At 45.7% G+C, this 14,831-nt stretch overlaps 1 protein-coding gene across 1 annotated transcript in view; it reads right to left on the bottom strand.

Annotated features, from left to right (window-relative positions):
• Window positions 1–14,831, bottom strand: part of LOC109929269 — a 58,016-nt gene that overhangs the window by 5,098 nt on the left and 38,087 nt on the right. Inside the window, 3 exon segments of the mRNA XM_048616475.1 lie at window positions 272–379; window positions 8,547–8,825; window positions 8,944–9,219. Of these exon segments, the coding sequence (XP_048472432.1) occupies window positions 272–379; window positions 8,547–8,825; window positions 8,944–9,219 (663 nt within the window).

Raw genomic sequence — 14,831 nt, 5'->3', positions numbered from 1 at the left:
ACATTCTGGAGATCTCTTCCATTCCATTGATGTTCAGTCAGCAAGGACGTGAGTGTGTGAGGTTGGTTTAATGATCAATATTCAAAGTAGTCTGGGCCAATCACACAAAGGAAGATCAGACAGGGAGCAAGAGATGTTTATACTTGTGTATTTATGTGTAGGGTTTCAATCAGTTCCCGTTCAACACAGTGCACTGTCCTTGCAGTCCTGGAAATTTTCCCACACTCATCCTGTACCCTCACTTCTACATTCCCCTCTCTGGGCTTCTTACCTCTCCATGGCCTTTTCCAGAGGATTATTCCAAATATTGCAGCTATTACAATGACTATTCCAATCACAATTACAAGATGGAAATGTTCCACGCTGTTTTGTGGGATTTCTGAAATGAATAGGAATAATATCAGGATTATTGTTTTTCCCGGATCCAAGCCTAGTTTTGTGTGGATTGGGATAAATTTTAACTGAACCCACCCATTGGGATTTGATAGGATTGGTTCAAAAAATGGGTTGGCACTCACCCAATTTTACTCTCCAAATCCCATTGATGGGAGCGTTGCAGTAACTTCAACAGAGGATGGTATCCATCACCAAGTCACCCTTTATTTACACATGAACAGTCCTTGATGTTCGGATTGGATCGTTCAGGGTCAGGAAGCAGAGTTTCAGCATCTCTGAGACGCTCCTTTTTATTTGTCAGCCAGGGCTCCCTGATTGGGGCTGTTAATCTTGTTCAATCATGGAACTCATATTCTCTGAGGTCTCATTACAATCGCTGCTTCCCTCTGAGCCCAAGGACATTGGCCAGTCATTTGGCTCGGAGAGCTTCCTGGGGCATTTTAGCAATGGGTCAAGCTCCACCTTGTTTGACATCCAATATGGGCAGCCTCTAATGCACGGGGCCAATTTTGACTGTCTTAGATAGGAACTTTCAAAAGTTGATTGGGGAGGCTATTCACAGGTAAAGGGATAGCTGGGAAATCGGGGTCGGGGGGGGGGGTTCCTTTAAGAATCTGATAATGAGAGTCCAGAGGCAATATGTTCCTGTTCATGCGAAGGGCGAGGCTGCTAGGTGTAGGGAATGCTGGATGACCAGAGAAGTTAAGGTTCAGTTCAAGAAAAAAGAGGAGGTGTGTGTCAGGTATCGACAACAAGGATTCAGTGAATCCTTAGAAGAGTATAAGGACATCAGGAGTGTACTTCAGAGGGAAATCAGAAGAGCAAAAAAGGGACATGAGACAGCTTTGGCGAGTAGGGTTAAGGATAATCCAAAGAGATTCTGTCAGTAGATTAAGGGCAAGAGAGTAATTAGGGAGAGAATAAGGCACCTTAAAGAGCAAAGTGGCCGTCGATGTGTGGGACCACAGGAGATTGGTGAGATACTAAACGAATACTTTGTGTCAGTACTTACTGTGAAGGACATGGAAAATAGGGAACTTGGGGAAATAAATAGTGATGTCTTGAAAGCAGTCTATTATAGAAAAGGAGGTGATGTTGGTTTTAAAAGGCAGAAAGGAAGGTAAATCCCCAGGACCTGATCAGGTGTTACCCAGAACTTTGTGGGAAGCTCGATTACTCGGTGCCGAGCTTAAATTTTTGAATCATCAACAGCTATGGGTGAGGTGCCAGAAGACTGGAGGTTGGTTAATGTGGTGCCATTATTTAAGAAAGGCTGTAATGAAAAGCCAGGGAACTATAGACCAAGGTGGGTATGTTGTTGGAGGGAATTCTGAGGGACAGGATTTACATGCATTTGGAAAGCAAGGACTGATTAGGAATAGTCAACATGGCTTTGTGTGTGGGGAATCATGTCTCACTAACTTGATTGAGTTTTTTTGAAGAGGTGACAAAGAAGACTGGTGGAGGCAGAGTGGTAGATATTGTCCATATGGACTTCAGCAAAGTGCTCAAGAAAGTTCTACATGATGGACAGGTTAATAAAGTTAGATCACGTGGGATCCAAGGGGAGCTCGCCAATTGAATATAAAAATTGGCTTGAAGGTGGGAGACAGAAGGTGGTGGTCGAGGGTTGCCTTTCAGACCGGAGGCCTGTGACCAGTGGTGTACTGCAAGGATTGGTGCGAGCTCCACTGCTTTTCATCATTTATGTAGATCAATTGCAGATATAGTCAGAAAAATGGAAGATGGAGTTTAATCTGGGTGAGTGTGAGGTGCTGCACTTTGGGAGATCAAACGTTAAGGAAAAGGATACAGTTAATGGCAGGACTCTGAACAGCATTGATGTACAGAAGGGTCTGGGGTTTAAGTCCATAGCTCCCTGAAAGTGGCTACACAAGTAGATAGGATGGGAAAAAAAGCATATGGTATGTTTGCCTTTATTGGTCGAGGACTTGAGTACAAGAGGCAGGATTTCATGTTGTAGATTGATATGACTTTGGTTCGGCCACAATTAGAGTATTGTGTTCAGTTCTGGTCACCACATTACAGGAAGGATGTCACATTTCCCACAACTCATCCCTCACACCCCGTCCACGCAATAAGAACCAAAAAAGAATCCCCCTCCTCCTCACGTACCACGCCACCAACCTCCGGATCCAACGCATCATCCTCCGACACTTCCGCCATCTGCAATCCGACCCCACCACCAAAGACATCTTTCCCTCCCCACTTTTATCTGCTTTCCGGAGGGACCACTCTCTCCGTGACTCCCTTGTCCGGTCCCACTCCCCTCCAGCCCCACCATACCCAGCACTTTTCCCTGCAACTGCAGGAAGTGCTACACCTGCCCCCATATCTCCTCCCTCAACCCCATCCCAGGCGCCAAGAAGACTTTCCACATCAAGCAGATGTTCACCTACACATCTGCCAATGTGGTATACTGCATCCGCTGTACCCGTTGTGGCCTCCTCTACATCAGGGAAACCAACCGGAGGCTCGGGGACTGCTTTGCAGAACACCTACGCTCGGTTTGCAATAAACAACTGCAACTCCCAGTCGCGAACCATTTCAACTCCCCCTCCCATTCCTCAGACAACATGTCCATCCTGGGCCTCCTGCAGTGCCACAACGATGCCACCCGAAGGTTGCAGGAACAGCAACTCATATTCCGCTTGGGAACCCTGCAGCCCAATGGTATCAAAGTGGATTTCACAAGCTTCAAAATCTCCCCTCCCCCTACCGCATTCCAAAACCAGCCCAGCTCGTCCCCGCCTCCCTAACCTGTTCTTCCTCCCACCTATCCCCTCCTCCCACCTCAAGCCGCACCCCCATCTTCTACCTACTAACCTCATCCCGCCCCCTTGACCTGTCCGTCCTCCCTGGACTGACCTCTCCCCTCCCTAACTCCCCACCTGCACTCACTTTTACTGGCTCCATCCCCGCCTCTTCCACCTGTTTGTTTCCTCTCCACCTATCCTCTCCTCTATGCATCTTCTACCCGCCTCCCACTCTCTCCCTATTTATTTCAGAACCCCCTTCCCCTCCCCCATTTCTGATGAAGGGTCTAAGCCCGAAACGTCAGCCTTTCTGCTCCTATGATGCTGCTGAGCCTGCTGTGTTCATCCAGCTCTGCACCTCGTTGTCACAGGAAGGATGTTGCCTGGTTTGGAGGGAATGAACTATAAGGAGAGGCTAGAAAAACACGGGCTGTTTTCTCCTGAGCAGTGGAGGCTGAGAGCAGACTTGATAAAAAGCTATAACATTGTCAGATATATAGATAGGGTAGATGGTCAGAATCTTGTTCCCAGAGTTGAAATGTCTAATACTAGGGGTTGTGCATTTGAGGTGAGAGGGGGAAAAGTTCAAAGAAGATGTGAGGGGCAAGTTTTTTACACAGATACTTGTAGGAGTCTTGAACATACTGCCAGGGTTGTTATTTGAGGAAGATACGATAAGGGCATTTAAGGGAAATTTAGAAAAGCACATGGAGTGATATGGACCAAGGACAGGATTAGTTTCATTTGGCAACATGTTTGGCACAACATCGTGGTCGGAAGGCCCCACTCCTATGTTCTATGTTCTATATAAATGATTTGGATGTGATATAGGAGGCACAGTTAGTAGGTTTGCAGATGATACCAAAATCGCCAAATGACAGTGAAGAAGATTATCTTGGAGTACAATGAGACCTTGATCAGATGGGCCAATGTGCCAGGGACTGGCAGATGGAGTTTGAGATAAATGTGATGTGTTGTATTTTGATAAGGCAAACTGGGGCAGAACTTAGAGTGACAGTTAATGGTAGGGCCCTATGGAGTAATGCCAAACAAAGAGACATTGGGGTGGAGGAGCACGGTTCCTTTAAAGTGGATTTGCAGGCAGAAAGAATGGTGAAGAATGGGTTTGGCACACTTGCCTTCATCGAGTACAGGAGCTGGGACATCATGTTTCGGCTGTACAGGGCATTGGTGAGGCCACTTTTAGAATTCAACATATAATTCTGGACCCCTGCTATAGGAAAGAGGCTGTGAAGCTTGAGAGAGTGCAGAAAAGATGTCCAAGGATATTGCCAGGATGGAGGGCTTGAGTTATTGGGAGATTCTGAATAGGCTGGGGTTGTTTTCCCTTGAGCTTTGGAGACTGAGGTGTGACCTTATAGTGGTTTATCAAATCATGAGGGGCATTGATAGTGTGAAAAGCCAAGGTCTTTTTCCTGCGATTGAGGACTCAAAAACTAGAGGGCACAGGTTTATGGTAAGATGGGAAAGAATTAAAAAGGACCTGAGGGGTAACTTTGTCATGCAGAGGTTGGTCAATGCGTGGAATGAGCTGCCAACGGAAGTGGTAGAGGTGGGTACAATTACAACATTTGAAAGGCATCCAGATGAGTACGTAGATAGAAAGGCTTCAGAGGGATATGTACCAAATGCTGTAAATGGGACTAGGTCAGATTGGATGATCTGGAAGATGCGCTGAGCAAGATCAAAGGTGCCCTGGCAGCTACTTTGAGTGGATATCTACAATGACTAAAAACGTTGAGCCCATGAAAGCACCTGCATAGTCAATGCGTAACCAAGTCCAAGGTTTACCCGAACATTCCCTTGAATGTGAGGGCGCTGATGGTGGTAATTTTTGTCCTTGTTGGCACTTTGGGCACTGCCCCACCAACATGGCTCTGTCTGCATCCAGGCCTGGCCACCAGACATAAATTCTCAACAAAACATCCTCATTTTGGAAACCCCTGGTGGATTTCAGCCTGTATTGGCAGCTGCATTGGCTCAGGACAACATGCCATCCTCTGCTGAGAGTTGGTCTCTCCAGGTTCAATTCAAAGGATTTCAAAGGCTCTTTGGTTTCCCCTATCAATGCCAGTTGCTTCAGTTTTGAATGAACTGGATCTTTCTGTGTCCGAAGTCTGACATTGTCAGCTCTGATTGGGAGCATGTCCAGAAAATAAACACCATTACAGACTCTTCCATTGGGCATACGACTGGTGGTGTATTTGCTAATGTTAGGCAGCTCAATGCATCCACATTTGCTACTCAACCCCCTGGAATGTGTTCTAACTTATAATTATAAGCGCTTAGTGTTCAAAAACACCACTGAATGTAGCCCGAAACTATAGTTGGCACTGCCTTGTCCTCTTTAAGCACACCAAGTAGGGGTTTGTGTTCCGCGATTATCTCAAATTTTCATACATAAAGGTATTAGTAGACTTCCAGACTCTATATATGACTGTCAATCCATCTTTCTCTGTCTGGGTTTATTTACGCTCTGTGTCAGCCAAAGTCCTGGGTGTATGTGCCCTTGGGCACTGCTCTCCATTGGGCCACCATGAGCTAATATGACTCCAATGCCATGTGAGGAGGCATTGCATGTCAATGAATGCGAGATCTTTCTTGGCATCATAGCGTACCGATCCTTGGAGGATGATAGTTGTTTCTTCACTTCATTGAAAGCTCCAGTTTATTTTTGCAACCATTTCCAAGGCTGACACTTTTTTTGCAAAAGGAGTTGATTTAATGGTGTCAGGATGGAGGAGAGGTTATGTACGAACTTTCTAAAATAATTTGCCAGTCCGAGATATGACCTAAGGTCCTGGACAGGCATAGATGCCAGGGCACCTTTGATCTTGCTCACTTTATCTTCCAACAGTTATAACCCAGTCTTGTTGACTTTGCAGCCCACGTAGATCAGTTGGGGAAACTGGGACACACATTTTTTCCTTCTTAGGCATATGCCTGCCTTGGAAAAACATCTAAGGACTTTATCAAATTTCTTTGAGTTTTGCTTATATGTTTTCCCTGTTATTGGGTGATTGGCCATCTAAGTAAGTGGTGACCAGGGCTAGACTTTACAAAATGTTCTCGATTGTCCACTGAAAAATTGAAATGGCTGACGATATCCCAAATGACAGTCTTGTATATTGGTACAATCCCCTCTGGGTATTCCTTGTAGCATGCTTCTGGGATGCTGGTCTCAACACTGGCAAGTAAGTGTGGCTCATGGCCAGGGTCATGAAGGGCAGCACCCCCACCCACCCCCACCAACCCCGCCAGCTTTGTGCACAAATCCTGAGGGGTTGGCTATTTCTCCAGCTGTCAAAAGTGGGTTGCACTTTGTTTAAAATCCCCACAAAGGTGAACCAACCCAATGGGCTTGAAAATCATTCCAATGACTGCTGCCCATTCTGCAGAATGGAATGGCTTGATAATTCCTTCACTTTCCAGCCTTACGATTTCTGCCTCTACTTTTGCCCACAAGGAAACTGGCACTGGGCAGGCCTCACAGAATCATGGAATTGATTCCTGGTCAACATGCAAGGTGGCTTGGCTCCTCTGATAACATCCAGATCTTCCTGGGAGACTTACAGGTATTTAATTAGTATTTCACTCAAGCAGCCATTTTCTAATTGAAAAATGTTGAGCCGATCCAGATGAATGTCTCGCAACTGATTTCACCCCATCAAGTTTGGGCCAGATTCCCAGTCTGGCCAAGGTCTTGTGCAAAGTTAAGGGTTGGATTCCAGAGTGAATCATATTCAAGACTGGTTCTGTGATCGCTGATACAGCTACACTGGTATCGACCTCCATCAGAACAGGATGGCCATTTTGCCAGACGTTTATCTTGATTGGTCCTGAACTTGATGTCACTAAGCAAATTAACTGTTCCAAACCAGATTTTCCAGGATACCCTCTTGGATACTGTTCTTCTGTTGTCTCAATTCCACATACTGACAGAAACTACAATGGCTTGCTGGCCAGGATCCTGAAGAAAATTCTAACTGTTTGCTGAGGCTTGGCTTGGTTGGGAATTTTATTGTGAGCCACCCTAGAGTCCTTCTGATCAGGATACGTCCTGAGTGAGGCTATGCTATTGTATTCCCCAACCTCAGTCAGACTTTTGAGGGTGTCCACTTTATATCGGAATACCCTGTAACTCATAAGCTCTACTTGCTGCATTTTCCAATGATAAAACCATTTCCAGGGCATGTTTGAAATCCAGTTGGTCTTCAGCCAGTCGGTGTTTATGTATAGTTACATCATTAATCCCACATACCATTCTCTAAGCATCTCATTAAGGGTTAAAATCAAATTCACACGCTTTTGTCAGCTGTCTTAACCGCATCAGAATTTCTGGATTCAGTTGGGTCTCGAATAGCCAAATGAAAACAATAGCATCTCAGGATTAGAGGAGACTTGGTGTCGTAATGTTCCTCAATTATGCTCTTCAATTCTTGAAGGGTTTTAGTATCTGGTTCCTCAGGGAAAGTTGGGATCCGAATAACAGAAATAGCTGCAGCTCTACAGGCTATCAGGAGAATTACTCATTGCTTTTCGTCTGCCACATTGTCAGTTGCACAGAAACGATGCCACATTATTTTCATAGACCATGCCCAATCCTCGACAGCAGGGTCAAATGTGTCAAGTTTCCCAAACATGGCTGTTCTGAGCAACTTTATTCAGGATCGTGCCTTACTCCTGTTGCCACTGAAACAATTCTACAGATGCTAGTAATCACTCACCAAGTCAGCCTTTATTTAAAGACAGTTCTTGACTTTAGTAGAGCATCTTTCAGAGTCTCAATATCTCTGACACTCACCCATTTTATATGTTAGTCAGGGCTACCTGACTGGATCAGGTTAACAAGCCCAATCAATGAATTCACATTCTATGTGTTCCAGCTGGCTGACCTTGTTACAAACACTACAGGTATTATCCGGCGCGGGAATCCAGGTCAACCTGGAACTATGTTCAAATTAGAGTGAGGTCATTTAGAAGTGAAATCAGGAAACTCTTCCTCACAAAATCGCGAGTGGAAATCTCACCAAAATGCTGTGAGCACTGAGGATCAATTGAATGTTTCCAGCTTGAGATCAGGAGGGTTTCATTGGGGAAGGGCAGCAAGAGACATAGAGGAGTAATGGGTAAAGGGAGTGAGGGACAGATCAGACAGGACCTCGCTGAACGGGGAGGAACAGACATGAGGGGGCGAAAGGCAAATTCTTGTTCCTCTCTTAAACACATGTATACACACTCACACACACTGACACACACACACTCACACACACTGACACACACACACTCACACACACTGACACACACTGACACACACACACTCACACACACTGACACACACACAATCCTTACCCCACTGATAGAACTTGGCCTCTGACAGGCTGCTGTGTTCAATTTGACAGGAATATTGATCCTCATCCCCAGGATTGATTTCAATCTCTTTCTGGATCTGATGGGTCCCATCGTGGTTTGGTCGAATCCCCGAGGATTGTGTCTCAGACATGACCTCTCCATTCCTTAGCCAGGTCACCTCGATGTCTACAGGATAAAATCCAGTGACTAGGCAGGAGAGAGTGAGCGGCTTGTCCTGATGATTGGGCTCACTCCTGGAGATGAACACTTCAGGCTGAACTGTGACGGGAAAGGGTGAAAACACAAACAATACACAGACACAGAATGGAATGGGACAGCGGTTTCATAGAGCAGTGTAATTAGATCAGAACATGGGATCAAAAACTGAAAGACATACCTTTCCTTTTGAAAAATCCCTTTGCTGCTTCTAGATATCTGTTTAAATGCTGAACAAGTACCTCTTCCAGATGTACTTTCCAGTAGTTGTTCCAGGATTTATCTGAATCCCATTTCTCTTTAGTCATCACTGCAATGTGATTGGATGCGATCCATTTCATTCTGTCTGGTTCTAAACTAATAAAATCCTTTCCATCAAATCCGAATCTCATCGATCTCTTAATGCTTCCATCATCACTGACCTCAACAGTAGTTATCCGTTGAAAAGTGTGAATTCCTGTCAGTAACCAAACCGGGATTAATAATCAATAATGAATCGATAATCACAAACTGAGAAATGGTCCGATCAAAGAGGATTGAGAGAGTGGTTACACATGGTGCTAATCCCCAGGAACTGAGTTGTCCGATATTCCAGATTCGGGTCACTGCCCCTTTCTCTAGTGACTGCTTCATGCCTCATAAATAAGCAAATGCCCGTTGAATCTGGGTCAGAATTTCCATCTTCACATTCCCACTATCCTGGAGTGATAGTCCCAGTCTATGTGGTCAATCCTGAAGAAGGATCACTGAACCTGCAACAATTGACTCTACTTTTTCTGCCCAGTTGCTGCCAGACCTGCTGAATTTCTCCAGCAATAGCTGTTTTCGCTCCATGTTGTTATTTGTTTAGACCACAGGCAGCATTCTGGGGAATTTAGTCATGACCATCCTTGGCCACTCTGTCAGCCTCCCACAGTCACTGGCCCATGATAGGACTCCATGTGTTATTTACGAGGACACTCTGCCCAATGGGGCTGTGAAATCTTTTCCCCTGAGCTTCATGGAATGGAGATCAGGGTAAATCTCGAAGTTGTTTATGTGACGCTACTGTGGCTTTAATCAGTGTATTTTGTCCTGGTTCTTTTAAGACAGAGATTGAACAAGAGATGCCAAGCAGTCTATGATAATGTAAACAGCTTGTCACACCTTGGGTTTTTTTTGTAGAAGGTGGAATTATAGAAGCTGGGTGGCCAGCTCTCACACACCAGGATTGCTAGTTTTATTCAGCTTTTAGACTTGAGAGTGATTGCTGGTGTTTTGAAGAAGTAGAAGCTATTCTTTCTCCTCTCTCAGTTACAGCTAGAAGATGGCGGCTTCCCTTCCTATTGCAGGCATTGCATGTGACAAAATCTAATTTCGGAATTTGCCCTTTTGCCAAGGAGTGTATTTATGGGATGTTAGTATATTTGAACATTTAATTAGTAATATTTATTGTATCCATTATTCTGCTAAGTTTTCCAGTAGTTAAGTTATTCTAAGTTCTTCATTCTTTTGTTGTATTTTAACTGTAGTGTTTGAATAAATTTTGTTCTGCATCACATTGAGTACTTTAACAACTTGACTTGCACCCGGAGCACACCGTGTTACTTTTGCATTTAAAATAAGAAAAAAGTGAGGGTCAAGGAAACCTTCATAAAATATTTCGAGGGGGTCTGATCTGGACCATCGCAAACTGGGGGCTTTTGTCTGGATCAAAACCTCTAATTCCACATTAGGTTCAAGGCAGGCAGTGGCAAGTGCGAGCGTCTTTTGTTTCGGGTGTTGTATTCGGTTAGTTTAAAACAGGGTTTGCTGTGTGTAGTAATGGCTCTTCCAGTCACCAAGCGTTTCCGAGTGTTGGACAAAATCACTTCAGGAGCTTTAGAGGAAGTGAGCTTTTGAAATTGGCAGACCAGCTGGAGTTGGGGTTCCTTTTGTCTGTGTGAAAAGGGGAGGCAAATACAGCAATACCTCGGCATTTACAATTTCTGGAATTGCCATTGGAATCTTTGGAAATGGCTAAAATTCAGTAGCAAATGGAACAGCTTGTATTCGAAGCAAAAGAGAGGGAAAGAATAGCCCTAAAAGAAGAAAAAGAAAAGGAAAGAATAGTCGTAGCAGAAGGAGAGAGAGTTTGAACTTCCGAAGTTGGCAATTGGAGAGGAAAGTCGACTTACAAGGGCAAACATGAAGGTAAAAGATAAGCTTAGTGAGAAGGATAGTGATGATGAGCAAACCCACTGTAGCCAATGGCCCAGTTGGGATCAGCAATGCTTAAGTTCAATGAGAAGCTGTAGAAGCCTTTTCGTTTCATTTGAGAAAGTGGCTAAATGAATGAAATGGCCAGTGAACATGTGGGCTTTGTTGAGCCAAACAAAGTTGTAGGTCGAGCTAGTGAGGTGTTTGCATGACTATCAGAGGAGGTAACTGGGGAGTATGAGGAGGTGAAGAAAGCCAGATGTGCAGATGAACCAGTGACAGAAGCCTACTGGCAATGTCTCAGGAATCTCAGGAGGGACCCTGGTCAAACATACATTGAGTTTGAAAGGATCAAACAAAGTAATTTTGATAGGCTGATAAGGGCATTAAAAATAGGTCAAACACATGACAATCTTAGAGAGACGATTGTTTTGGAGGAGTTCAAAAATTCATTTGCTGAGTAAGTGAGAACTTATGTGGTATGGCACAGAGTTAAAACAGCATGATTAGCAGCAGAAATGGCAGATGATTATGAGTTGATTCATCATTCAAATTTGGCTTCTGACATCAATTTCAGTCTGTGAGGGACAGAAATTGGGGAAAAGAGAAATCCTCGGGTGGTAAGCGAAATGGAGATCTCATTGAAGATAGTGAAGATGGTTTACCACAGGGTAAAAAGGGAACCCATGAGAGGGAAAGAGAAATGAAAAACCTCAGGTGTTTTCACTGCAATAAACTAGGCCACATGAAGTCACAGTAGTGGTGGTTCAGAAAAAGCACTGGGAAGACGGATGTGGGGAAAACAGGATAAGCCAGTGAATTTTGTTAAAGTGGTAAGGGAAAGCACAGTGGAAGTTAAAAAGCTGCTGCAGAATGTACAACCTGATCAGGAGTTGGGTGAGGAGAAAGTGCCACATTTCCTTCAAGAATTTACTTGCGAGGTTAAGGTTCACTCATATTTGCCAGAAGGAGCAGGTAAAGAAACTACAATTTTCAGAAATAGGGGAGCATGGCAATCTTTGATGGTGAGTGATGAGGAGATACTTAATTCAGAAGGACTGTTGCCAGAAACAGTGGTAATAAGTGGAATCCATGGTGAGAAGAGAAATGTTCCATTATATAGAGTGAGGTTGGAGCGTCCGGTGAAGTGTGGGGAAGTGGTTGAAAGGAACTGGAGAAATTCTCGGCTCCAAGAATAAAATTTGTCCTTGCTAATGACACAGCTGGATTACAGGTGGGATTGATGCCTACTGTGGTTGAAAAGCCAGTGGAAAGTCAGGAAACTGAGGTATTATGGGGAATATACCCTGGGATTTTTCCTGATTGTGTAACAACTAGTTCACAAAGGTACAGGTTGAAGCAGGGGGAGAGATCAAAGAAGAAAGATAAGGAAGTTGAGATACAATTGTCAGACACCATGTTAGATCAAATGGTTGAGAAAAATAAGAAAAGGTAGAGAACAAAGTCGGTATTTTTAGTTCAGAGCAATTAACTGAATGAGAAGAGGAGGAAGAAAACATAAAGCAACTGCATTGAAAAGATACACCAAAGTATATGAGTGTATCTCAGAATGTTACTATCTTAAAAATGATGCCTTAATGAGGAAATGGAGACCATCACATATTCAGGAGGATGAGAAATGGGCAGAAGTTCATCATGTTCTATTACTGGTGGTTTATACAATGGAGGTGTTGTGGGTAGCACATGAATTACCATTAAGAGGTTAGTTGTGGTTAAGGAAAACTCAAGCCAAAATACAAAAATATTTTTCTTGGCCCGGACTGTGTAAGGTTGTGGCTGAATTTTGCCTGACATGTCATACATGAGATGATGTTGGAGACAGTAGCACCCAGCCCTGCCGACTCTTAACCATCCCCCCAGACCTTCCTCTCACTGAGGATGAGCGGTCAGTCCTCAGTAAAGGACTCACCTTTTTCCCCCTCCACCCACACATCAACGAATACCGCTCACGCTTGGACATTGAACAGTTTTTCTGCCGCCTCTGCCTCCGCGCTTGCTTCTTTAACCGTAATCTGACCCTCCCTCGACTGACCCCTTCCGCTGCCTTCAACACACCCCCTCCTCCTGGACACCACCTCAAGGCCTCCTACCCTCCCTCGACCTCTTCATCTCCAACTGCCATCGCGACATCAATCGCCTCAACTTCTCCACCCTTCTCACCCACTCCAACCTCTCCCCAACAGAATGTGCAGCCCTCCACTCCATCCGTTCCAATTCCAACCTCACCATAAAACCCGCGGACAAGGGAGGCGCAGTTGTAGTATGGCGCACTGATCTCTACATCGCCGAGGCCAGGCACCAACTCTCCGACACCTCCCCCTACCACCCCCTTCATCATGACCCCACCCCCGACCACCAAATCATCATCTCCCAAACCATCCACAACCTCATCACCTCAGGTGACCTCCCATCCGCAACCTCCAATCTCATCGTTCCCCAACCCTGCACCGCCTGTTTCTATCTCCTTCCCAAAATCCACAAACCTGACTGCCCTGGTCAACCCATTATCTCCGCCTGCTCCTGCCCCACCAAACTTATCTCCACTTATCTCGACTCCATTTTCTCCCCCTTGGTCCAGGAACTGTCCACCTACGTCAGTGACACCACCCACGCCCTCACCTCCTTCAAAACTTCCAATTCCCCGGTCCCCAACATCTCATCTTTACCATGGACGTCCAGTCCCTATACACCTGGATTGCCCATACAGATGGCCTAGAGGCCCTCCACTTCTTCCTGTCCCGCAGGCCCGACCAGTCCCCCTCCACTGACACCCTCATCCGCTTAGCCGAACTCGTCCTCACTCTCAACAACTTCTCTTTCAATTCCTCCCACTTCCTACAGACAAAGGAGGTGGCAATGGGTACCCGCATGGGCCCAAGTTATGCCTGCATCTTTGTAGGATACGTGGAATAATCCCTCTTCCATACCTACAATGGCCCTAAACCCCACCTCTTCCTCCGTTACACTGATGACTGTATCGGCGTCACGTCATGCTCCCACGAGGAGCTCGAGCAGTTCATCCATTTCACTAACACCTTCCATCCCAACCTACAGTTCACCTGGACCATCTCTGATACCTCTCTCTCCTTCTTGGACCTTTCTGTTTCCATCTCTGGCAACCACCTGGAAACCGATATCCATTTCAAGCCCACCAACTCCCACAGCTACCTCGAATATGCCTCCTCTCACCCACCTTCCTGCAAAAATGCCATCCCCTATTCCCAATTCTTTTGCCTCCACCGCATCTGCTCCCAAGATGAGGCATTCCACTCCCGGACATCCCAGATGTCCTCGATTTTCAAGGACCATAACTTCCCCTCCACAGTGTTCGAAAACGCCCTTAACCGTGTCTCTCGCATTTCCCACAACTCATCCCTCACATCCCCTCCCCACAATAACAACCAAAACAGAATCCCTCTCGTTCTCACGTACCACCCCACCAACCTCTGGATCCAATGCATCATCCTCTGGCACTTCCGCCATCTGCAATCCGACCCCACCACCAAAGCCATTTTTCCCTCCCCACCCTTATCTGCTTTCCACAGGGACCACTCTGTCCATGACTCCCTTGTCTGCTCCACACTCCCCACCAGCCCCAACACACACGGCACTTTTCCCTGCAATCGCAGGAAGTGCTACACCTGCCCGTACACCCCGCCTCACCCCCATCCCAGGCCCCAAGAAGACTTTCCACATCAAACACATGTTCACCTGCACATCTGCTAATGTGGTATACTGTATCCGCTGTTCCTGATGTGGCCTCCTCTGCATCGGGGAAACCAAGCGGAGGCTTGGGGACCGCTCTGCAGAACACCTGCGCTCGGTTCGCACTAAACAATTGCACCTCTCAGTCGTGAACCATTACAACTC

The sequence above is a fragment of the Rhincodon typus genome, chromosome 35 (assembly GCF_021869965.1).
Source record: "Rhincodon typus isolate 14 chromosome 35, sRhiTyp1.1, whole genome shotgun sequence".
Lineage (NCBI taxonomy): Eukaryota > Metazoa > Chordata > Chondrichthyes > Orectolobiformes > Rhincodontidae > Rhincodon > Rhincodon typus.
Note: the sequence above shows the minus strand (reverse complement) of the source record. Positions and strands in the feature narration are given on the sequence as shown.